Source organism: Macaca mulatta, chromosome 8, assembly GCF_049350105.2.
Source record: "Macaca mulatta isolate MMU2019108-1 chromosome 8, T2T-MMU8v2.0, whole genome shotgun sequence".
Taxonomy (NCBI): domain Eukaryota; kingdom Metazoa; phylum Chordata; class Mammalia; order Primates; family Cercopithecidae; genus Macaca; species Macaca mulatta.
In genome coordinates this window covers 32,330,147-32,355,934 of record NC_133413.1, presented here as the reverse complement: position 1 = coordinate 32,355,934, position 25,788 = coordinate 32,330,147, and the positions used below count along the sequence as shown (strand labels likewise).

Genomic DNA, 25,788 nt, shown 5'->3' with positions numbered 1-25,788 from the left:
GGGTGTGGGGTGGGGATGTGTGTTCGGTGAATTTTTAGGACTCACCAAAAGGGAAGCTTTACTGTCAATCTCTTTCCACAAATGAGTGTAATTGTAGCCCTTCATCATTTCCTATTATTGTCTCATTTGTTGATTTTTTTCATCATGTGATGCTAATATTTGAAATATATAGAAAAGAATAAGAGAATATTACAAACCTTCATGTGCCCCTCTTTTCTCAGGATTTTGCCATGTTTTCTTCAGATCTTTTTAAAATCGGTAATGGTGGATACGTTTTTAAACCTGATGACAGAGACAGCTGAAGGGCTTCACCGCCCCTTTTGTTTGACTTAGTGCCTAGAATCGTTTTGATAGGTTTTTGTGCCTGCTCCTTCATTTCCGATGGCGTCTGCATCTCAGGGGAACAGAGGCCCGGGGTCTGGTCAGGGCGTGTGCTGTGCCCTGTGTGTGCTGCTGGGCGGCAGAGCAAGAGCAGGGTCCAGACCCGGCATCCTCAGCCGCTGGCATCTGGTCATGCTCAGAATATCCTGACCACACCACCCCTCGGAGCAGCTGTGGTTTCTAACTGTTTTTACCTTTTCCTTTAGGCCCCTATTCAGAGAAGGAAAAAGCCTGCTTCACAGAAAAAGCGACGCTTTAAGACTCATAACGAACACTTGGCTGGAGTGCTGAAGGATTACTCTGACATTACTTCCGGCAAATAGGGAACAGCTTTGCCCTGGAACAGAGTCACAGATACACAATCAAGAGCGTTCCTGCTGATGCTTGGGGTCTGAAGACTGTCTTCCCATCTGCTGCTTGCGGCTGCGGAGAGGAGCAGTTCAGTTTACAGAACAAGTGCAAATTACCAAACTCAAAGCTTATTTGAGTAGAATGGGCTCATGGGCAATGTGACGTTCCCTGTTAACCTGTTACTCCCTGGGAGAAAGGCGCTGTGTGTGGCATGCAGGTGTCTTTGCTGTATTTTTCTTCCCTTCTAAATGGTTCCTGGTTCCTTTCTTCCTCATTTGTTACTTTAGAGCAAGTTTGCCCATAGTCTTGAATGCAGTATTTGTTTATTCCAAAATAACATATTTATAATAAAATCATTGTAGAAGGATTTTTAAGATGTTAGTGAATTCTGTTTCTTTTCATTCTTGGAAATGGCAGGAAGCAGCTCCGGTCTCTGATTGCCACAGGTCCCGTGCTGGGGATGTGATGAAGCCTGCAGCCTGCACTGTGTTGCTGAGTACACGGATTTCACCACTGGAACACAGGTGTGCCGCTTGTTAGCAAGCTGAGCAATAAAGAGGTGCTGGATGTCACTGTTAATGTTTTCTTTTAAAAAGAAGCATCAGTGTCAGCCGGGCAAGCTGGTTCACGCCTGTAATCCCAGCACTTTGGGAGGCTGAGGCAGGCGGATCATGAGGTAAAGAGATTGAGACCATCCTGGCCAACATGGTGAAACCCCGTCTCTACTAAAAATATAAAAATGAGCTGGGTGTGGTGGCACACGCCTGTAGTCCCAGCTACTTGGGAGGTTGAGGCAGGAGAATCCCTTGAACCCGGGAGGTGGAGGTTACAGTGAGCTGAGATGGTGCCACTGCACTCCAGCCTGGGGGACAGAACGAGACTCTGTCTCAAAAAAAAAAAAAAAAAAAAGCATCAGTGTCCAGCTTCTTGGGTTGGTAAATTCCAGGATGGCAAGCCTGGGTAGAGTCTCCTTGCCAACCTAAACGTCAGCTATACCACGTCCCCACCCTCATGTGGCCTGACCCGAGGTTCTTCTGGTGGAGATGCCCTCTGTCACCCTGTCACTGGCCCAGCTCATGAGAGCCATTATCAAATATGTGAGCGTTCTTTAAAGGAGTGAGGGTGACTCACGGGAAATTCACGTGGTTCCTGCTTTCCACGGCGAAGTTCGCATTTTCCTCACCTGCACTCTCTATGTTCTGCTGTGGTCCTTTGCGCTGGTGGTCATGGTCCTCCTGTCACAGCATGGGACAGTAGTGGATCAGGAAACGAGGTGGTGGTTCTCAGAAAAGGCATGATGGAAACCCAGAGCAGGAAGTGCTTTGTGCAGATGACAAGGAGCCTTTTTGCTTTTTCAGTTGGTTTCTCTTTTCTACTTACCTTTCATCCCTTTACAGCGTCATCTGTTTACTTTACCTCTTTCTTACCTCCAAGCTCGAAAACGTGGCAGGAGAGGATGTAACTGAGGTTCCCACGATAATTTAGAACACAGGAAATACAGCCTGTCTTGCTTTGTATCAGGTTTTTTTCTGGTAAGGAAGAGCTTTAATATCTTATGGCATGAAACTAGCTTTCCTGTGAAAAATCTAGAGTTAGCTCATCTCCAGGTAGGTACCTACTTTTGTGATCTCCACACTCCATCTCATTTTATGGGCCAGGTCTGGAAGTGCAGTTTGGACATCTCACCTGCTTTGCAGGGAGATGGGCCTCGGGGCCTCCCTCTCTGTGGTAAGGCGCTTACTCCCAGTTGTGTATTGGTTGTGACTTCTAGCAATGCCTGTGCTCAACTGTACTTCGTGGGCTGGCCTGATAATTGATGTCAGTTATTTTGTCTGAAACTCATTTCAGAAATGAAGATCTAGCAAAATGAAGTGACTCACTGAATTGCTGTGCTCACAAAATTCCGTAGCTTTATCTCATTCACTTAGTTTCTTTTATTAAGCTTCGATCCACTTTGTCTACTAATGGAAGAGCAAATCCTCCGTGTACCCCATCTCAAGGTACTGGGGTTGCATCCTCTGGTGACGTGTTGAGGAGGATACAGTGTTTGTGGGAACACTGATGGAAGTTTAGTTGTGTTGGACGGTCATATTACAGGCACACCTCATTTTATTGTGCTTTGCTTTATATGTCTTCACGGATACTATGGAGTTTCTTTTCCAAATTGAAGGTTTGTGGGAACCCGCTTCAAGCAGATCTGTTGGTGCTGTTTTTCCAACAGCATGTGCTCACTTTGTTGGCATTTTTTTAAGCAATAATACATTTTAAAATTAAAGTATATAATTGAGTTCTTTAAGACATAATGCTATTGCTCACTTTCTACTATCATGTAGCATAAACATTTTAATATGCACTGGGAAACCAACACATTTGTGTGACCCAGTTTACTGTGATGTTTGCTTTATTGTGATGGCCTGGAACCAAGTCTGCAGCGTCTCCGAGGGACGCTGCACAGAGAAAGCCGTCTCTTCGCAGTTCTCCCGGGTGTCTGAAAACATATCCACCAGAAACACCAAGTTGAAGTCGTGTTCTCCCCTCTGCCTGTTTCTGCTGGCTCTGCTGTCCATTTAGAAGCACGTGGGAATGGCACGGCTGGGTGAGTTAAGAGGGTATGACAGTCGGGAGTGCATTTGATCTATAATTCATCGCCATGATGTGAGGCTTTTAGGAGATAGCTAAGAGAAATGTAGTCAAGCCTGGACAGAGTGTAAAAAATGAACATTTGGCTGCTGCTGTCACAGCCTGTAAATGTGGCCGGATGATGGTGGAACCTGGGGGACAGAGCGGCACTTGACGCCTGTTGAGCAGAGGCTTAGTGGGAAGGCGGCGGGGGGCATCCCATCCTCCCAGCCCCAGCGTTCAAGGGACTGCGAGTGGACAGCCCCAGCTTCATCTGTGAGCTGTTGGAAATCTCTAGCAGCAGAATGGGATTCTGAGTGGGGACGATTTTGTGGGACGAGGGTATTTGGTTTATCAGTTCCCGGATTCTTAGTTAATAGTGATTTTCTGAGGCATAGAAGATGAGACTGATTTAGGCAGGACCAGCTCTAGAAGCGCCGAGAGCAGGTTTGTCTCCCGGGTGGTGACTGTGAGGTTTTGAAGTGCCTGCCAAGCCCCCATGCCAAGGCCTGTGTTCTGGTTTTAAGAAAAAAGCACTCTTTGGCCAGGTAAATCTTTTATTTACAAACTCGTGCATCATCTCTCATTGCATTTAGGCCCTCCTTTTTGCTCAGAAGTTTGGGTTGACTTTAAGCATTTGGCCCGAGTTCCTAACTTGGAATTAACGACCACGGGCAGAGTTCCACAAGAATTTCTCAGCTGGACAAGTGGAACACAAGGACCCGAATTTTCTCTTCCCCTCAGATCGTCCATAGGTGAGATATATGTGAACAGTGGAGAATGGAAGGCCTCACTGTTTCGTAGGAAGAGCTGCCTCCTCCCCCACCCCCCAAGTAGGAGTGAATGTGGTTTGAACTGAGGGTCAGGAAGAGGAAAGTGTCAGGTTCGTTGGAGAGCTGCAGGGGGGCCTAGTTCTCACAGCGCACTGGCACCTCTCAGGACTGGGTAGCTACAGAACCAGGCCAGTTCACACAAGAGTTAATATTAGTTCCATCTGGGATGTTCTGCAGCAGGGACACACAGCTTTACAGTGGCAGCTACTGAAATTTCCTAGTTTAGGGCTCTTGATCAAATTGCTGACAACATAGTTTTTCAGTATCATAGTTATTAGAGTTTTAGGAGAGGCAGTTTTTGAGGATGAGTGTTTTAGATAACACCTCACTGGTAATGAATATTCTTTGGTTTTCTATGCAGGCTGTAAAGTTGTTTTATGCCATGAGGGTGTGGAGAGAATGGTTTAAGAATTGGAGAGGAGAGCAACTGTGTGCCAGAACCTTCCAACTGGGTGGGTGGGAGTGCTCTTGGGAACCTGTCCATATTCTTAGCACACATCGTGTCTTGCCCAAAGTGCTCAGAAACAACTAGTTGAAGTTGGGCACGGTGGCACGTGCCTATAGTCCCAGCTACTCAGGAGGCTGCGGCGGGAGGATGGCTTGAGTCCAGAAGTTTGAGGCTGCAAGTGAGCTATGAATCTGCCACTGCACTCCAGTCTGGGCAACATAGTGAGACCCTGTCGCTTAAAAAAAAAAAAACTTCTTTATGTCACCTTGACAGACACCAAGGATTCTTGTCTATTGGAACACAGAATTCAGGGGAGGGATGGGCCAGTAACAATTGCAAGCTAGTCCATGAAAGTAGGGCGGACACACACACACGCCCTGGGTCCAGGTGAGTCTGAAGCCCAGGTGTGATTAATTGGCAATATAATGTTCATTTTGTGAACTGTTAAGATTCTTTTCAAATTCCTTTGTCATTTTGTTATAGACATGGAAAGCATGGTATTTAATTTCAGATGCCACTTTTATAGTTATATCAGTTCGACATTAACAAGGAAGGGTTCATTTGGTAATCACACAAAAAGATGGGCTTAGTTACCATCTTTCTGGAGCCTACAAATTGGGACATTTTGCATGGGAGCAAGAGGCAACAGCGTGCCTTTTTCTTATTCCAAGTTCTTGATTCCAAAAGACATACTGCATTCATTCCTGTTCAGTAGTGACACAAAGGATAACTTTGCACAGACCCTAATGAAGCTGGTATTTGACTGGTGAGTGGAAATGTATTTGGAGGTCACACTAGGTTAGTAAATGCCATCCAGGCTTGTCACTTGCACATCACGAAATGACTATCATCAGCATGGGGAAGATCGGAGCGCTCATCCATCCCAAGGCCTCCTGTAAAAAATCATAGGTGACTGTGTTCAGCCAGTGACTGGCTGGGATGGAGTCCGGGCAGTCCTGAGGCAGCAGAGCCCCTTAAGAGCTCACTAGCCTCTATTCCTTAGCTGTTTGGCCAATCTCTGGCGCCTGAGTTGGAGCTCACAGGTGGACCAAAGGCAGATCAGGCCGGCCTGAGGGCCATGCTGGCGTGGCCTTCTAAGCCTGGGCCCAGGAAAGCTTTTGACCTTCTAGTTACGTGAGTTGGAAGGCAGTGGACACAGCCTGCATGTGGTGGCTAGGCCCCTCTGCAGGCAGGCTGTGAGAGCCTAACTGCGAGTCATCTCAGTGCCCAGCAAGACGCAGTAGTGGTTGTTGCCACTGCTTGGATGTAAGCAGTATTTTTTTGCTTTCTCCTTTTGAGGGAAAAAGAGTAGGTGAGAGTGTATATAAAACACAATTGTCTTGGCAATTGGTGCCTGGTTTTTCACTTACTTTTTTTTTTTTCTTAAATATGGTTTTAGAGACAGGGTCTTGTCCTGCTGCCAAGGCTTGAGTGAGTCATGGCTCACTGCAGCCTCGACCTCTTGGGCTCAAGCTGTCCTTCCTTCTCGGTCTCCTGAGTAGCTAGGACCACAGGTCCTAGTGCACCTGGCTAATGTTAAAATTGTAGAAACAGGGTCTTGCTACATTGTCCAGGCTGGTCTCAAAACTCCTGGGATCAAGCAAGCCTCCTGCCTCAGCTTCCCAGTGTTGGCATTACAGGTGTGAGCCACCATGCCTGGCGTAAGATATATTTAAGTCAGCAGAATGCCTAAGTGACATTTTAATATAACTAACTCAGAAAATCTTGAGTCAAGCTTTGTAGGCTGAGGTAGATGAGGGACCTCCCTTGAGGTCTCTCTGCCTCTGGTGTCCTTTTAGCTCACCAGCCGCTGTGGTCGTGCCTTTGCAGGCTTATTCTCTGGCTCTCCCTGGTGTCTGCTTCCTCCTTTAATCTCTTTGTGCCTAAGCTCAATGGCCAATGCTTAGCTCTGCCGAAGCCTGAAAATGGGAAGGAAATCTGCTGGCCTCTTGTCTGCAGTGTGGGATACATGTAGTTGGTCTTGCTAAAAAAGAATTTGTCAAGCAATGGTGTGAGAGCTGGAATAAACACTTTATTTTTTAAAAATGACAATAGAAAAGTACCTTTAAACAGTTATGAAAGCAGAAGAGACTGTGCAGAAGCAGCTGTGTGCCGTAGAGGAGCACAGGCATCTCACCAAGACCGAGTGGCACTGAGGGCATAAGCAGGTCCTTGAACACCAAAGTGGATCCGTCACAAGTCCCCGAGCTAACTGCCCTTTCCCCTTATTTACGCTAAGAAAGAGCCCTTCACTCCTGGCCTTGGTTTTTTTGTGGTGACCTTTAAAAGCTTCTTGACATCTTTATTTCCAATGGAAAATAACAAAACAAAAACCCAAACCAACCAGGTAATCATGACATTGAAATTTTCAACGTAAGCCGAGCAGATCAATAGGAAAAGACTGTGATTGTGTTTGGCAGCTGAATTTAGGTCAACGTGATTTTACAAATGGCTTCTGTACAAGGGGAGAGGTTGAGCTGTCATGAACTCTGGAGATGTCAACTGACACCACCAGACTGACTTTGGCTTTGACGAAGTCTGTACAGAACTGGTTCCAAATGCCCACTGCCTCCGTCTCCTGTGCGGTGTGGCATCTCGTCTCACAGTGAGCAGACGCCATTTGGGAGCTCATGGGATGTGGTCGGTTTGGCCTAGTGCCGCAAGAGTTGGGAATACCAGCTCAATTCAGCCAATGTTTTGCAAACATCACTTTGGAGATAAGAGACATGAGCTGCCCACTGCAGCCAAGCGGGTTGGGCATAGCCAGCCCCTTTATGGGCCAGGGCTGGCCTCCCAAGCCAAGGTTTTCCGTTACCAGTGAGGCAGGCTCTGCGCTTCCACTGGGGGAGAGGGATGCGGGGCTGGCTTGTGGAAGGTGGGTTAGGCATCGAGTGGCTACACGTACAGGAGAGTGGAAACATAAAACTGTACAAACTCACACTTGGCACACAGTTGATACAGTCACAGCCGGAGCTGCCAGGGCTTTCTAAGGGCACACTCCGCAGTTCTTACCAACCATGTTTTCTTGCCCAGTTGTGAATAAGCCATAGGTAGAAGCTCCTGGAGGCTTCTGGTTGATTGTCTTGCAGGGCTGTCCTACTAGAACTGGGATCCTAGACCTAACACTGCAGATAACAGTTCTGTTTCTAACACCTACCACCTACTAATTTACCCTGGACTTCGGCCAGGCACAGATTTCTATATATTCACAATACAATTCAGGAAATTTTGATATCTGGAAACATGCCTCAAACATGCAACTTACTTCAGAGGAAAAAAAAAGATATTTTTAATTACAAGCATTCAAAAGTCAAGCACAAAAACTGTGATCCAACCCAGTGTAAGATTGTCCATCCCAGCATACTTAAAATGTTTGGTATAAAAATACTCACTTTTCTTGGTTTTATTGTTGACTTCTCTTACGTTTCGTTTGAAAATATCTCCAAACTGTACAGAAATTTCAGACCATGCATTCACAAATAACACGCTATTTCTTATAATTATACAGTGTAAAAGAGTAAAACATTTTTATTATATTTTTTCTTCGAGAAAAACAGATGTGTGATAGAGGCTGTGGCAAAGTCTTGAAGGGATCAAAACTGGGCAAGGTTTTTTCAAGCCTGAAACAGAAAGAAAACATGTTAGAGCAGGTGTCAACCGCTCCCTGGTTGTGATGGCTTCGTCCTGGAGAGGCTGTGGATGGGAGAACGATGGCTTAGATGACAGTGTGCAGACGTGTGTATACAACATATTTACTGACCACACACACACGTGTCAGTGGTCTCACCTTGATGAGATACATGGGGCAAGTCCTTGACTCCCACTCACAGAGCCCGACCCTGGCCCAGAGGTTTTCTTGAAACACATCTCAGCTATATTGTATTATTCGGTCACTCCTTTTCCTGCCATCTTACCAGCATGTCTCACACGTTTGAGAAGTTGTAGAAAAGGTGTATGCAGAAGGCGATCAGTTCAGCATATGCTAGAATTTTGTACAGGGAGATGCTTATTTGTGTGCGGAAAGAGGCTATAAAGAAAACAGATAATTACTGATAACCTATCTAAGTGTCCCAAGTTAGATTTTGTCCCAAGTTAGATTTGGGAAAATGTGTTTAAAGTCCTGAAATAAGAATATTTAGGTGACCACTGAAACACAGTGTACGGGATGAGCTTGTAAATGTTCCTTTCTATACAAACCAAATCTGTCCAACTTGGATCTGACCTGTGACCCAATACACGTTTTTCACTTCCCAGTTTTTGGACGACAGTACGAGTGGATAGCGGTAGTAACGGCCAGCGGAGCAGGGGCAGGCCAGGCAGAGCTTGCCACAGCGGGCCATGGATACTCCAGACCTCTGTGACGGGAAGCTAATACTTGCCTGTCTCTCTTCAGGTTGTGGCAAACAATACAGTTCTAGCACATCCGCTTAAGTATGCTTCCTGTAGACAGCCCTCAAGGCAGCCCAATCCACTCATCCCTGTGCACCCCTGCCCTGTCTCTGCCCTTTTACACCAACCTCCTCTCCTGTCCTCTCGGCTCATCTGCTCCTTCCACTCCACCATCTTAGGGCCGCTGGTGCGGATGTGTGCTCCTACCTTCAATCTTCATCCACTTTGCTTCAGGCAGCAAGACAACATTCCTAAATCACTCTCCACCTCTGCTTATCTTTCCAATGGCTTCCAAATCCCTAACACATCCTTCAAGGCCTTCAAAAGCCTGGCCGCAGGCTACTTTCAGCAAGAGCGTGCTGTGCCTCTTCTTACTTCCTCTCTTCTGTTCTAGTCCCCTCAGCACATAGAGGCCCCACTGTCTTTCAGAACTCACGCCTCCAATCTCTCTGGCCTAAGGGCTTCCTCCTCTAAGCTCCTCGCAGGGGTTCTCACTGACCAGGGCACTTTGGCCTCCACAGGGATGATCCTGCATTATTTTCCTGACACCCTCTCCTCCTCCTGAAACTCCAGACACAGTCACTTGCAGGTGGCCCAAATGCAAACCCTCCAAACACTTAGACTGTAGGACACACAAAACAGGAGTGATGGGTCATTTATGGCATGTGGCACCGAGACACGGGCCCCTGGGGTTGATGACATCTGGCCTGGGAGCAGGACACTAAGGGTGAGGACCCACTTTGGGTTCTGCACACCAGCCCAGAGGCACCCTGAGCCCTCCCTGGGTAGGCATGGCCCTGATGAGGGGGATGTGGCGCCTCCAGCTTTCCTGGGTAATGACCCAGGCGGCTGCGGAATGGCTGCCTAGGAGGGCTAATCTGAAGGGAAAAGGAACATGGGCAGGAGGAGGGCGGGAGCAAGTCTAGTTTTCTGGCCCTTCCATAACTGCTGTGTAAATGAGATCCTCGTATGGGAAAGGAATGTAGTCACACTACCACAGATGATCCCAGACTGAACAGAAGGTCAGAATGTGGCTATTTCAGTCCCTGTAAACAAGGAAGAGGTTTAGCTAGGAGCGGAGTTCAAACCTTGGAATGTCTTAACAAGGACATTTTAAACAGAATCCAAAGACATCCCGGAACACAGCCCCGCGGAGGGATGCGGGCTCAGGGTGGGGAACACATAAGGCTCTGATGAGGAGCAGGTTCTTCTTGCGGGGTCTTCCTGGAAGGGGCCGACTATGACACACAGGTGATGGGATGTCAAGACAGGAAGCAAATCTCCTTATCTCAGGTAAGTGGGAACAGTCCCAGTTTGAAGACACTGAAGAATGTCTCCTGGTCTCTTAAGGAATATTACACAATTCTAAAACACTGCATTTCGGGTCTCTGGTGGAACTCAGAACGCAAGGGCAGATGGGCCTGGGGTCAGGATGCTCGCTACCTGCCCCTCACTCTGCGGTCTCTTCGCACCCAGTCAGGGTCTCGGTCCAGTGCCTTAGGAGATTGTTCTCCCAGAGGAAAGACTCCCTTGATCCATCTGTGGCTCCTTGACCTAATTCCTGAGGATTCCTTCCCCAAGAGTTTCCCACGATTCCTCATTACCAAGTCAGATAAGGAATATTCTCCCCCAACTCCAAAGAAACGTGGACTATCATGTGGCAAAGGTTCCTAGTTAACAGCTTCAGTTTTCATTTAATACCTGTCAGCTTCGTCTTCAAAAACATCAGGCACTGATAAAATTTGTAATAGAGATTTTCAAACATGTCACTGAAAAAGTTCACGCTCTCTGAAGCCTCTAAGGGCCCGTGTGCAGTTTGGAGCTCCACTCCAGCCCTGGGGGCCCATGGAGAGTGGCCCATCTCTGCTCTACAAGGGTAGGTCACATAAGCAGTGTTGTCTGACCTCCGATTTGGGAAGAGAAAAGCCCCCTCCAAACTTGCCCCTGTATCCCAGGGAAGGCCCCAAGAAATGGTGAGCCCCACCTTAACACACGGTGCTGAGAAGGCCACGGCGCCCCTCCGTGCTGGCTCTCGCCACGCTCTCGGGCACATCCGGGGCATCTGCAACCTGACCCTCAGCTGCCCCAGGACTGTGACCCAGACCTGCCCTCTGTCACTAGACCCTTCCATGGCCTGCCAGGAAAGCTCCCCTGCTCCTTGCATCGTTGATACTTTGGTTGACTTGCTGCATTTAAAAATCATGACGTCGGCCAGGCGCGGTGGCTCACGCCTGTAATGCCAGCACTTTGGGAGGCCGAGACGGGCGGATCATGAGGTCAGGAGATCGAGAGCATCCTGGCTAACACGGTAAAACCCTGTCTCTACTAAAAATACAAAAAATTAGCCGGGTGCGGTGGCGGGCGCCTGTAGTCCCAGCTACACGGGAGGCTGAGGCAGGAGAATGGCGTGAACCCAGGAGGCGGAGCTTGCAGTGAGCCAACATAGCGCCACTGCACTCCAGCCTGGATGACAGAGCGAGACTCCGTCTCAAAAAAAAAAAAAAAATCGTGACGTCTAACCAGCATTCAAAACTTGTGTAAGTGGAAAAAAATGTGTAAGTGGCTTAAATGACTTTTAAATATCCCCAGGAGGAAGAACAAAATCATGTCTTTTAAAAACGTTTGCGTGAGTGATGACTGTTAAGAGCCATGACAAAAGGAACAGCTAACACGCTAGAAGGCCGTGGGCCTAGTGGGATAGACCCAGCTGCCGTATGTGATGTGAAAAAAGCTTGGGTTAGTGCAAGAAACAGGCGCCCTGGGAAAAATGCCCCAAGTGCAGGGTCCAGCTCCCTGTCGGAAAGCTGCCTGGGGTGGTGGGAGGCAGGCTCCCCAGCGGAGCACACACCTAATGCCTGCTCCTGGGTGGGCACTGAGAGGTACCGTCAGAGTATGAAGTGACTTAAGCCCCTCAAATGCGGTCCCACCTCCTTGGCCAGAACTGCTTGGTTCTCTGTCCGTAGCAGGAATCTTGTTCCTTTCGGATCCATCTTTTTTTTACAGGCCCCTCAGTGGGATGCTGCCTGCCGCTTTATTTAGGCTGAGACATAAACCGCCACAGACTTGCCCCTGGCGTTCCTGCCGCTCTAAGCCAGGCTTTCCAGAGACCCAGCAGCAAGGTCACCTCTGGGGATGCTACATGAGGATTTTTTTTAGACTACATTTCTGCTAGTAGCTAACGAACTGAGGAGTGACAGGTGATACCGACTGAAAAGACAGATCACCAAAAAATCATGACCTACTAAAAGGCCCACAGTCTGGAGAAATTCACTGAGAATTCTATGATTCAGTCATGCCCAAGGGTAATTATCCTGTGTCTCCAAGTCATCAAGAAATGGCTGATCATACTCAGTATAACTGGATTAATAAGATGGGGGGATATACACATTACATCTGAAACAATTTCCAACAAAATGATTAATTTCCTCCAAAAAAGGTGACACTTAAAGGGAAAAGCTTCATTTCAGTAACATTTCCTTAGGTGGAATCCCTCACTCCAGGTGCTGCCGGATAGCCACATGTTCATGGTACCCAAATACTGGGGTGATGCACTTTAAAAACGTTTTAGTTGCTGTCCTGGGATGACCTTCCCTCGGCAGGCCGTGTTGGAGCAGATGTTAAAGAGCTCCGGGCAGAATCACCCGGGGTGGAGGGGCACGAACACCTGGAATGCCAGACCCCACCCCCAGAGGCCCACAGTTCCCATGTGTTCACACTGGCCAACACCGCCGTGCCCCACCCAGGCCATGCCACCCCTCTGACGGCTGGTTTAGCCCTGACTCTGTTACTCACCAGCATGCTCCAGTTTTGTAGAACAGCTAGAGAACAGTAGCCACCACTGAAGATTGCATTAATACCCACAAGACAGATTGCAGCCGCCATCACACAACTGGGACCTGGGATGGAGAAAGATCACCTGTTAACGGTGCACAGTCAAATCCACTTGGGGCTGCCTTGGTCTTGAACACCGGCCTGTTCTGAGGGCAGAGAGCCGAGAGGCAACGACAAAAGAGATCAAAGGCCTCTGCTGCTGAGCTGAGGATGAGAGGCTGCTGCAGGATGGCCTTGGATATGCGACATGAAAAGCTCTCAGCCAGGAAAACACACTGAGGAGTTGGTGGAGCAAGTGAGAGGAGACTGCTGGGGGCCAGCAAGGAAGGATATTCCAAGAAAAGCATGTGAACTCTTCACTGAGGGTGCACTAGGAGGCTGCGGGCCCAGCAAGCAGGACTCTGCACCCACATCTCTGTGGCTGCATCCCAAGGGCTGTGGCCTAGACCCCGAGGACCGTCCAAAAGCCCTGCAGGGGAAAGGCATGGGACCTGAGGCCTCCAACAGCAAGATCCACAAACAACTGCCTCCAGGAGGCTTCGAAACACAGCAGCTTTGGTCAGCCCAAGGCCATAAGAAATCCCTGTCTGTCACAGGCACCAAGGACTAAACTTTGCTCCAAGCACCTCCTGGAAAACAAAAACTAAAAGGATGCACATTTGTGAACCCATCTGGCTACTCCCTAGGGTCTAAGAATTTTGAAATACGAAGGTGCAAAGACCCAGCAAAGAATCGGTTTCTAATATTCCCCCTGCAGGCACAGCTGTCCCCGAGCTGGCTGGTTAGAGCAAGGATTCCACCAGGGAAGGAAGCCCAATTCCCTGCATGTGGACACCAGCGGTCTATTTCCCACTAGTGCTTCTCAGATCTCCCTTACTGCAGACCGACCGTGTCCAGTACGCGAGGCTTTGAGAACTGGAGCGCATAATGCACTGCTGCGCACTGTCCGGGTTCCCCAGAAAGGTGGCACTGGCTCTCCTGGCACCTCCGAGTGGCCCCACCAGGACTCTTCAGGGGGAGGGGACTGCCTGTGCTGAAACCCAGCTCTGGCATCAAGGGTGAGCCTGACGACTACCTCCCTAGGACATCTCTCTCCTCAGATTTAAGGAAGAAAATATTTTCCCCAGAGCTTCACTATACAACATGAGATGTGATTCTAGTTTCCTAGTAAAAGTTGGGTTATGAGAACAGGAAAATAATTATCTTTGCACATGAAACCTATCAGCTCACCCAACCTCTCCAGCCCCTCCACACGGGAGGGAGAGCACGAGCCACCCAGAGCTGCAGAGCCAGGCCCCGCCTCCCGGGAGGCTGCATTTTTAGGATGATTAAGAAGTCTCTGGGCTTCAGCTAATCAGTGCGACTCATACAAGTACTGGGATCTTGGGACCCTCCCTCTCCTCCATGTCCCCAGGAGCATAGGGGACAACCTGCTCGTGGGACCTCAACAACAGCTGTCTGCACCCCCGGGGTTCCCTGGGGTGGGGCAGTGACATGAGCCAGAGTCCGGCCAGGAACTGCTCTCAGGAGTCGTGCAGCCCCCGGCCCCATGGCCCGGTCTGAACTTGTGGCTGCCCTCTGTGAACTTCCTCCAGGGAAGTCAGGCAGCGCTGCTGGTGCACATGCTCAGGAGGCTCCAAGGACTCCAGACAGAGCCACAGAAAACAGACAACGGGCAGGAGCAGGTTGGGGGCTGCAACTTTCACTGCATTTGGTTGTCACGTGGTTTGCAGAGGAGCTTGGTAAGTGCTTGTGATGTGGCACAGTCCAGAGGACAGTGGTGGCTGGAGGGGCACCCACTGCATCCACAGGACTGGCAGCAAGGGGGGTCTTCAGGCCCACCCCAACTTTAGAACTCAGATGGGAACTGTAACAGACCCCAGAGCTGGAAGGAATCGCAGAACCAGGCTTGCGTCTCCTCACTGGGGAAGTGGAGAAAGGTCTCTGAGGGCCCTGCGCGCTCTCCCAGTGATTCCTTAGTGCCGCACAGGAGCCACGCCTGCTGCACTTCCAGTCCATTTACTTTAAGATTACAGGAGTTAAATGTTTTCCACACCTCACTAAAGGAGTGTGTTCTGACAAAGAAACCCCGCATAAAGCTGGCGAAGTTCTAGGTCTTTGCTGAGATGTCACCTCAGGCGGACCCTGACTGCTCTGCTACCTCGAAGCAGAAGGCACAGAAGTGCCGGCCCCACCACACAGCACTAAGCTGCTTACTGGCCTTACTGTTTATTCCCTGAATACCATCACCACCCAAACTATTATGTCTATTTGACTACCTGTTACCCATCTCCTCCCTGAGACGCTGCAGCTGCTCACTGTATCAGCCTTAGGTGTGACGGACACTTACGGCGTTAGTAGCCTTAGGTGTGATGTGCAGACCTCACAGCCTCATACTGGTTGCTGGGTGCACCGCAGTGTGACAGCGTGACATGGACACGAGGCTTTCTTCTAAGGGGAGGCCAGGGTGACAGCAGGAGCCACCGCAGCTGTCTGGGCCTCTGGAGCCCCAGTGCCTTTCCTCCTTGTTAAGCTCTAAGCTCCACCTGGGCACCAGCACCTGGGGCTCCACTGAGGATGACTCCAAGCTCACGGCCAAAGACAGGCAAGGCCGTTCCACCCAAAACAGAAGAGAAGGTTAAAACAGCTCCAAATTCCGCTGTGTTCTCTGTTCTCTCTTGCCATTTCCTTCTCCAATTTGGTGAGGCTGTAACTACATGTGCTTATAATTTCTGGGCTCTGGTCCCAGTCCATGGCCAGGAAAATTTCAAGAGTCCTGAAAGAAGACCTCCCCCTGCATCCCATTTGGCTCCCAAACGCTGGTTCTTCCCTTTCATGAACAGTTCAATTCTATTTGAATATCCTTCAAGGAAAGTTGCCTCACTCTCACTGCACATAAGGAGTGACGACAACATTGCTCATGCTCTCCTGTTCTCACTCTATCTGGAAACTGACTATTTTCAATGGTGATTCTGTATTCTGGGCTCTCTGGCACATGGCTGGACCATCAGCAAAACTCCAGTGATGCAGACAGAGCCTGTGGCCAGACTCAACACCATCCGTCAGCAAGAGGCGGAGCAAATGAAAACACCGGTAACATCCTGTCCCCCTCTGACCACCCCTCTCCTGATGGCCTTGCTTATGCCACAGCGACAGCATGCACATGGCCTGTACCTGCTCTCAGCTTGGCTGTCCTCACAGCAGGCTGGTCTTGCAGGATCGTGTGCAGTAACTCCCTCTCTTGTCCATGTGTCCACAGTTCTCTGCATTAGAACTTAGCCTCCTGAGGGGCACAGGCCTGTTTTTTCATTTTCCTATCTTGCACACAGCAGACACAACACGTTTGTCTAGAGAACAAAGTGCGTATTTACATTTCTAATCTAGTCACTGATTTCTCTTTAGCACTAGGAAGTCCAAGTAGATAAATGAAAAATCCTTGAAGGGCCTCTGGGAGTGCAGGCCTGGCCTTTGAGGATTTGGAAGGATGGCATCACTCCTGCTCGTCTTCTGTTCTTTCCATGCTTGGAAAACGAGCTGGGGAAGAAAGCCCTGTCCGCCGAATGGAGACAGCCACATGAGCCTCTGCCAGTGAATGGTATGTGCCTTTCATCTGGCCTTTTTGACAGACTTGTTCTAGTTTAAAAATGTTTATATTAGCTCATCAGCACCACTGTTTCCAACTCTAATTTACTTTTGCCTAAGATTACACAGCATGGATTATAGGGCATCTTGGAAAGGACTTGATTCAAGAGGCTAGAAGGAGCTGAAATAGTAGATCTGCACTGAGCTGGTCTAACTTTAGATGGGCTGGGAGACTGGACTCTCCCGTGGGCAGGAATAATGGGTGCCATTATCCATACTCCTTCCTCACCTGCTCCCCACAGGCTCCGAGGAAGGAGTCTGGCCCATGGCCCAAGCTTAGCTCAGAACAAATGATTCATCCACGGGAGACATTACATATTCTTTTTTTTGTTGAAGACAGTCTTGCTCTGTTGCCCAGGCCAGAGTGCAGTGGCATGATCTTGGCTCACTGCAACCTCCACTTCCCAGGTTCAAGTGCCTCAGCCTCCCTAGTAGCTGAGATTACAGGCGCCCACCACCATGCCTGGCTAATTTTTGTGTTTTTAGTAGAGACGGGGTTTCACCTTGTTGGCTGGGCTGGTCTCAAACTTCTGGCATCAAGTGATCCACCTGCCTCAGCTTCCCAAAGTGCTGGGATGACAGGCGTGAAGCACTGCGCCTGGCCCATTACATATTCTTATTCGGATCTTACAGGGCTTTTATAAGCCGTACTTCCAAAGGAGGGCAATTGTTCATCCTTCTAGTAGCCATTGCTGAAGGGTCTGTGAGAAATGATTTGGAAAAAAATTAGGTGAGCAGATACAAATGAAACCCAGGATCTCTGTCACTGGAACCCACGCAACTGCTTCACAATGGATGTCTTCTCTGTGGCCTACATACATTTTTAAGGGGAAAAAAGCCGTTCCTTAGGTCCCAGGCCAGCATCCTTTGCCAACTTCTCTACCAACTGAAATCGCCAAGTCGAAGGTCTTCTCTCACCACGCTTGATTTTCCTAGAGCATCTGACAGAAGTGGCTGGCGCCCCTTGCTCCTCCAGCTCCCGCTCCACTCTCTGGGGGCTGCTCTTTCTCTGTTGACTCTTGGCTCTCAGATGTGCTCGGCAAGTGGCCTCTCTCCCAGTTTCATGAACTTCCTCAACGGTCAGTTTATGCCGAGGGCCAGGTCCATGTTTCAAGCCATGCCCTCTCTTGTGTGCTTCAGAATTTCCAGTTACCTCATCCTAGACACCTCCAGTTGAACACCCTACCAGCCTGACAATGGAGAGCTCCACACACTGTTATGGAAGAGGGAGGTGCTCTCAGCAGGGTCCGTGTGAACAGTGCCCTCTGGAGTTGTAAGGCAGTGCTGGGCACCATGGTAACGGAGAGGTTCCTATGCAACCAAATAAGTAAGGCTTTGGGATCTGTACTTAAAAGTTAATTATGGGTACACAAAGACGAAACAAGGACTTATGAAATTCTGGACTTCACAGACCCTAGACTACATCTAAAATATAGTCTTATAGCTTAAAAATGGTATTCCCTGTAGCAAAAAAAATCTCTCTTAAAAAGCAAACTTTTAGAATTCACAAGTATTTTAAAATAACATTTTATCTATCACTAAATGTTAACTAATAAAGGCCATTTAAGAGACAATTACCATTTTCTAACACTATCATTTTAAAAGGGTACTTAAGCGCACACACACACTACATGTAATTTCAAAATAAAGGACAAACAAAAGTAGCTACAAGAAAAGCAGCTAGTACATTGTCTGGGTTTTTAAATATCATCACAGATTCATGTGCAGTATCACACACGAATACTCATCCAAGAGGATCTCTATATGTGGGAGCCTCTGGTTTCATTTCTGGCTAAGAGGTTAGGATATGGTTCCCCCAAGCATGAAACATTAGTCTCCTAAGATTCCGTGAAAAAAGGATGACCTGGTTTCAAATAAGCTTGAGGAACACTGTGTACCAGAGCCCCTCCTCTTAAATATTCATGATGTTCATACGGTAATAAAGGCTCCGAGAATCTCTGGGTAAAGAAATTTGTTTCACTGACCTTGGAAGGATTTGTGTACTTCACCTGCGATCACCCCTGAGAACTATTATTATTTGGCTACACTCGAATATGAAGTATTTGGGTTAAAATATGAAATACGTTGGGTTAGAGGAAGAGTAGACACAATTTTAGCTTACTGATGCTGATGTCCTAAAGCACAGAGCGCTCTCTCTCAACTTTCCTATCCCTACCATCAGAGAAAGAGCTGTGAATGGCCTGGTGGCTGCTGGGCTATGACTGGCTGCTCTGAGAATCGTCTGTAAGCTTCTGACACTCTCATGCCCATTACTCATCTCTCTACTGTCTGCTGAGACCTCTCCTTTGCGAACACAGAAGGGGTCTTCTGACTCGGACCGGAGCTCATCCAAAAGGGCCGGCCTCCTGTGTGATGAGAACTTCAAATGAAGTCCACACCCAGCAGTCCCCCCAGATCTTGAAGGTGACCTGACCCACCAACCGAGACTTCAGGTCAACAGGGCGACTCACCTGTATAAAATAAACCCTAGCACTTTTTACAAATCTTATTCAATGCTCTCTTTCTTCTTCACTGACAGGGCATGGACCTGCGCAAGGCCAGCTCTAGTGAGGGGTCTGAAACATTTCTCCACGTAGGTGGACTGTAAGTCGACCAGGGGCCTGTTCTTTCCACAGAACGCCTCTCCAGGAGAGTCTATCTAAATGGCTTCAAATGATCTAACAAAGGCACATGGACTCAGTATTAAGGTGGAAAAAGAAAAGGAACGCTAGTTTAGTTTGGAAGTATTTTTGTCTTTGAATAGAAGGTCTCCAAGGAAAGGCCCATGACACTATTGTAAAATCAGGTACACAATGATGCCATTGCCATGATCTCTTCAGCATTTCTAACAGGACGAGGATCAGGCCCCTCCCTCTTCTCATTTTCCTTCCTATTTTGTGAGGGAACTATGTAAACCAAGAGAAGGCTGATGGTGGAACTATAACATTGTAAAAACTCGAAGTATTAGACTCTCCCAATTCACATAGTAAATTAGAGTTTAGAAAAACAGTGCCTTGTACTTCACAGAAATTCAGAATTTCTGAATTATAGAAGGCATTTGGTATTCTGTAGAAATGGAGAAAAGGCATTTGGTAGTTCTCTGAAGCAAAGTTAGGCCTACAATGGCACAAAAATGCCCATTTAGGATACCGCTTCCTTCATGCTGAAAAGCTTAAAGGAAAACCTGCCGGAACTGTGCACTGCACCTTTGGTAGGAAAACGAGGTCCTTCAGAACGACGAGAACTTTGGACATGAGGTAATGCAGGGAAACTCATTCTAATAAATCTCCCATAATCAGCTACTGTGTAAACGAGTGGATGACTCCTCCTGTAGATTAAGGTTTTGGTTTAATGCTGGTAGCAGGTGAACTACAATTACGTAATATAACGTTCTGACAGCTGTTCCACAGAAACTAGCACTGGCTGCTTATTTCTAAGTGGGGAGGCCAGGTACTGGTTTCGTAGGTTAGACTCAAACAGACTAGCACCCATACCTAGGTGAAAACTTCCTCTCGGAAAAGATGCACCGCTATGTAGTTCAAGTGAGTTTAACAAAGACGGACAATCAAAGGAGGTGCATAAGGTGTGGGTGCAGAGAAAGGAGGAGAGCTGCATTCGTGGCACATCCACCATGTACGGATGCGTAGCAGGGGCTTCACACATTCCATAGGAAACCGAGTACTTACATAGTATTCAGCAGAACTGACGGGACTTCCAGCCCTGAGAAGTAGCCTCGGAGGGAGGGAGCCAGCGCATCTGAAAAGACATGTGGGGAGAAGGCCGTGAGCCAGGGCTCCCCAGCATATCCCCATTCTCACAGAGGGTCCTGCTTGGCTGCCACTGCCCCACTGTTCCAAGATGGTACCCACTCACACTAGCCTGTGAGGGTCTCTTCCCCAAGGGGCTGAAAAGCATCAGAGCAGTGTCCTGAGAGGCGTTCCACACACCCTTATGAACACACGGGCAAGCTCTCCAAGGAAAGCACCCACCTCGAGAAGCGCCCGAGGTTCCACCAACTCCTCTGCTCTCATCTTCCTTTTAAAGGTTAGCAGCCATTTTGAGGCTAACATCTGGCACAGTGAACTCCTTTTCCTGGGCCTAGGCTGGTGAAAGCCTATCTAAGGGCTTTCTAAGCAGAGTGTGGAAACAGCTGCTTTGGGGAGGAAGGGGCAGTTCATGACCCCATCCACGCCAGTGGCTGGCCAGGACTTCTTTGTGATTCCTGTTCCTGTTCTTTTAGAAAAAGCGTTCCAGCTTCTTGGTACTGTGGGTGTCTGGTACCCCAGGCTCTCTGCTCACCCTGCTAAGGAGATGGGCCTACAGCCTTTAGCAAGTAGCCCCCCAGGTGGGACCAGCAGCCCTGTCTCTTCCCTTAGCTTTCCAAAGTGGAAGGCCAGCCGCAAACACAGGTGGATCGAGCAACACTTTGTCCACCTGGCAGCACATTCCAGGTCCTATGCCAAGGCAAACGTGGAGGGGGGGAAAAAATGGTTGGGCGCAGTGGCTCACACCTGTAATCCCAGCACTTTGGGAGGCCAAGGCGGGCGGATCACCTGAGGTCAGGAGTTCGAGACCAGCCCAATCAACATGGAGAATCCCCATCTCTACTAAAAATACAAAATTAGCTGGGCGTGGTGGCGCATGCCTGTAATCCCAACTACTTGGGATGCTGAGGCAGGAGAATCACTCGAACCCAGAGGGCAGAGGTTGCAGTGAGCTGAGATCACGCCACTGCACTCCAGTTTGGGAACAGAGCAAGATTTCGTCTCAAAAAAAATGAAACAAAACAAAAAACAAAAGGGCAACTGCACTTAGTCCTTAACGGCATCCATCACTGGCCATGTCAGTTTCGGACACAGGAAGGAGACGCCCGCCTGTCACCGCTCTTCCTTTCACACGGAGGCGGCACGGTCTCCCCATGACCACCATGAGCGGCCCAGAAGCACGGCTGGAGTGGAGAAGGCAAGGCCTGCAGGGCCAGGTGAGGCAGTGCCCTCCTGCAGGGTGGCAGAGGAGGACTTACTCAGATCTCCAAAGCTTAACGATGAAGCAGGAGCCATTCTTGCCGAAAGGGAGGTGCAGGGGGGTCTGGGAAGCAGCGCTGCACAACGCTGGGCTCTGAAGGGACTGGTGGAAAGCTCCTGCCTCATCTTGTTTTACAGGTGTGGACACCAACTGAGGTCTGGGGATTCTCAATGACCTGGGTCACAGGGCCCAGTGGGGTCAGAATCCAGGATGAGGTCCCATGAGATCCCCAAACTTGATTCTAAAAGCAGGGATGTCTAGAAATTGGGTCCTAGAGAAATCCGACAGCACCCTGACCTTGCCCCTGGTCCGAGCACAAGAAGGCCTGGGAGTCTCTTCCCCACGGGCCTCCTCATGAGCGGTTCTTTCCTCGCTGGCCTGAGTCTGGAAATGCAGGTTTAGGACACGATGGAGCTTCTGCCTGCACGACTCCCTCAGGCTGCCTGTGCATTGGGTCTCCTCTGGCGACCATGGCAGATATGACCAGAGATCAGATGACCAGCACGAGCAGGCTCCCTGTCCTCAGGGCCACCAGCTGGTAGCAAAGCTCATTTAAGGCAGGGCCGGGGTCACTCCCAGCACTCATTGCAATTACAGGGACAAGGGTCAGAAACTTCCCATGCAGGGAGGCTGGAGAACACATTCCTCTGGGAAATTAGAAGTGTGTTCAGAACAAAAGGAGGGCAATAGTGGGGAAGATGGGAGTGAGGTAGGGACGGGCAGGGAGGGGGACAGAAGAGTCCAGGGAAGGAGAAGGAGAGCAGAGGTGGGAAGAAGAAAGAACTCATACCTACCCATGGCTCACGGCCTGGTGCATCTGAATCCACTTGCTCACTAAGCAAAGAGCAGAGTTGGAGCTGCCTTCCTGAGACAGGTGAGAAAGGATGGGGCGGGGACACAGAGCCCCCATGGCAGGTGGGGGCTGGACACCTAAACACACAGTAGAGGGTGATGGGTCTGTGTGCACTGGGACAGTGTGGAGCGCAGTGGTGCAACTGGTGCGGCCTGGGTGTGGGTTGGGGCACTGAGCCCCGACGAGGCCAAGACACAACGGTGTTTCACAGGAGACACAGGAAGGGGAGGGCTGCCCAGGGAGGAGAGTCGCACAGTGGATGGCATGGTTCTGCTTTCGGTGCAGGTGACTGCGAGAAGGAAGCCCGGCCCCAGCCTCTCTGACCAGCTCTCGCACACAGCCCTCACGTTCTCACTCGCACAGGTGCCTGCGGGGTTGGGGACGAGCGTGCAGCCCGTCGTCAGGCTCTAGTCAGCCTGGTCGAGGCGCACTCCAGAGTGATATGAAGGCGGGTTCCGAGCTGTGGGGTCCGGGGAGGCTGTGCTCAGCTGAGGAGTGAGGACGCCAGCGATGCAATAGGTGGCTGCTCCTCAGAGTGGATGTGGTGGCGGGTGGCGGACACACAGAGACCCCTGAATTCATTGCTCTTGTGTCTCAGGCTAGGACACTACGTGCTTGCCAAGTGGGGGGCTCTTCTCACCGCATCCACAGACACCCAAGGCTGCCTCGTCTTCCAGCCTGAGAGGCTGCGCTGCGCCCAGCTTCCAGCAGAGGGCAGTGCCCCCCAGGCCAAGTCTGAGCGGCTCATCCAGGTTCCTGCACTGCAGCCAGGGAGAGCGGCAGGGCTCATGGTGCACAGCAGAGTTCGGGCAGCTGGCCCAGGTGGGGGGAACAAGCTCCTCTGCGCTAATCACTGTGTGGGGGTAATGAGGAGAGGGTTCTCTCTTAGCCCCATTCGGGCTGCTTGTTCTGCTCGGCTTTTGGCCCCAGGTCACTCCTGCTCATCCCATAAGGGCTGCTTTACAGTGCTTAACAGGGGAAAACCTACAGTTCCCTCCAGACTGCGTGCGTCAAGGTCCTCTCCAAACAGTTCAGCAGGCTAGTTTAGGGCTCCTCATTAGAATAATGTAGGGCTGGCCTTCCATGCAAGGCAGTGGCCCCTGACATTTCTTCATGCCATGTGCAGAAAACGTATGTGTACACACACACACACACACCCTTTCTCTCTTCCCCCATAGTTCTCTCAAATGTGCACACTCAGTCTTGCACACAATTCCAGGGGCTTCTCAAGACCCTGTGAGAAACTTTAACACAATATACTTAACCAAACTGACCCTGATACTTAGTCTGTGCCAGAGACTGCGCTAAGCACTTCACACGGCCTGTGACATCTAAGGCAACATGGACGACCCTGGGAATCTTCTCCACTAGAATTTAACAATAGTAGTAACAGTTGTTACTATGTTAGAGTTCACTACCCAGGGTCACACTGTTTGGGATTCTACCGTCACTCTTCTTCAGGAATGCTCTGAAAATGCAGTGCCCCTGCATGGCTAACACTGTAAGTCTCCAACACTTAGCATGGTGACGGACTGGACAACAGGAGAGCACCAAGACACCCAGGAAAAGCAGCAGCTCAGAGTAAAAATCAAATGGAATGCTAGAGAAAGCGGCAGCCACCCATAAAAATAATTTCCATCCTTTCCCATTTATAGATGAGAAAATGAAAGGCCAGAGGATTAAATACAGACAGAATTTATGTTCCTAATACTGATGCCAAGGACAGGAAGACCTTGACTAGTCTCGGGAGGATGCCCTGCCTGAAGCACCAGCCTTTCTGCAGTGGTGAGTGACTGGCACAGGGTAAAACACTACAGTAATGATTTCCACTGCACTGTCCCCTTTCTAGGGGCTGAATCCCACTATCATACCTGCCCTTAGAAGAAGTCACAAGAAGTGCTTAGCAGGTGACTGGCTCAATTAATAGTCACTACTGAAAGTAAACACTCTCTGGTTTGACTGTTTTCTTCTCTGGGGAATGAAGGGTAAACCCAGACAGTGGTTCTCAGGTTCCTGGACCATCAGCATCACCTGGGAACTTGTCAGAAATGCCAAAACTCTGGGAGGGGCCTCCAGTAAACAGCACTGTAACCAGCCCTCCAGGTGATCACCAGGTACATGCTCAAGTCTGACAGATGCTGCTCTTAAAGTTTCGAAAAGTATGGCTGGACGAACATTGGTCTAGAAATGCTCTATGTCAAGGACATTAGAGAGAAATGCACAGTTTGGTTCCTTCAGCAGTTTCTTGATACATATCGGCACAGTAAGGGCTCCGAGAAGTTCCGTAAAGAAACCTGTTTGACTTGATCTAGACCTGTGCTGCCCAAGTTTATCCAACTGCAGGATCTCTGGATTATGGAACAGCTGTGCATCCCTGTGGGTGTTGAGAAATGCTTGTCTGGAAGGCCCCCTGCAGTGGTAGCATTTGGCGGATCTAAGAGGCTGGGCTGTGCTATTTGCATGCTTTGAGCGGGAAGATAGACCGCCAAACCCGCTAGTGCTCTGATGTCTCATTCACATGGAGCAGCTAGATTTTCTCTTACCTTCCCTTGCGCAGGTGCTGTACCTGAATGCAGGTTTCCCCTGCACCACATTCAGAAGTCAGCTATCCCTCTTTGAACAAAAGTTAACGACAGTAGCTTGGGCAGGGTGCAGTGGCTCACACCTATAAACCCAGCACTTTCGGAGGCCGAGGCGGGTAGATCATGAAGTCAAGAGATAGAGACCATCCTGGCTAACATGGTGAAAACCTGTCTCTACTAAAAATACAAAAAATTAGCTGGGCGCGGTGGTGCTCGCCTGTAGTCCCAGCTACTCGGGAGGCTGGGGCAGGAGGATTGCATGAACCTGGGAGGTGGAGGTTGCAGTGAGCTGAGATCGCGCCACTGCACTCTAGCCTGGCAACAGAGCGAGACTCCATCTCAACAAAAGACAAAACAAAACAAAACCCACAGTAGCTTGAAGAAGTTGTTTTATGTACACGACAGGAATGTTATCTCAAACTAATGGGTTAATGTTTTGAAGACATGGATATTCTCAGGCAGGTTTCCATGACTCTCCCCAGAATGGAGCCCTGAAGTCCCCTGGAGGGCTCGTTCCCAACACGGAGCAACTGCAGGGAACCACTCACACAGTGACTAACTGCCATCAACTCCGCCCCGCCCACTCCAGACCTCAGGACCCACTTTTGGGTGGCACCACCAAATAAAGCACGTTAGGCCGTGACAGCAAGCTCTGTCAGAGGATGCCAGGCGAAGAGAGGCCGCCAAGCCCAGCATAAGCTGGTCCAACAAACTCCAAACTCATCGACCAGGCTAGAGGGATGATGTGCAATACAAAAAGATTGTCTTCCTTATCTCACAGGGCTGACTGCAAGATAATGGCAACCCTCACCTCTATTTCTAGTAAAGCACTCA

The 25,788-nt window shown here is 49.4% G+C and overlaps 2 protein-coding genes and 1 long non-coding RNA gene across 9 annotated transcripts in view; 2 read left to right on the top strand and 1 right to left on the bottom strand.

The window, feature by feature from the left end:
• GTF2E2 (general transcription factor IIE subunit 2) overlaps window positions 1-1,099 on the top strand; it is a gene marked incomplete at its 5' end in the record, with an annotated part of 83,707 nt that extends 82,608 nt beyond the window's left edge. Inside the window, 1 exon segment of the mRNA NM_001260927.1 lies at window positions 588-1,099. Coding sequence (NP_001247856.1) covers window positions 588-704 — 117 coding nt within the window. The 3' untranslated portion in view covers window positions 705-1,099.
• A 5,545-nt stretch (window positions 1,100-6,644) lies between these two features.
• Window positions 6,645-25,788, bottom strand: part of RBPMS (RNA binding protein, mRNA processing factor) — a 188,776-nt gene continuing 169,632 nt past the window's right edge. For 2 of the 7 annotated variants that reach the window (XM_028852533.2, XM_077943394.1), the window contains 3 exons: window positions 20,181-20,250; window positions 12,814-12,917; window positions 6,645-8,252 (listed from right to left, as the gene is read on the bottom strand). In XM_028852533.2, coding sequence (XP_028708366.1) covers window positions 12,872-12,917; window positions 20,181-20,250 — 116 coding nt within the window. In that variant the 3' untranslated portion in view covers window positions 6,645-8,252; window positions 12,814-12,871. Of the gene's footprint in view, window positions 8,253-12,813; window positions 12,918-20,180; window positions 20,251-22,313; window positions 22,450-22,512; window positions 23,226-25,788 lie in introns of those variants that run through there. The other 5 variants (XM_028852531.2, XM_015145107.3, XM_028852532.2 and 2 more) reach the window with 3 other exon arrangements.
• On the top strand, window positions 22,255-25,112 carry LOC144330768 (uncharacterized). Its single transcript, XR_013397235.1, has 2 exons — window positions 22,255-22,393; window positions 24,028-25,112. It is a non-coding gene; the product is annotated as an uncharacterized LOC144330768 (long non-coding RNA).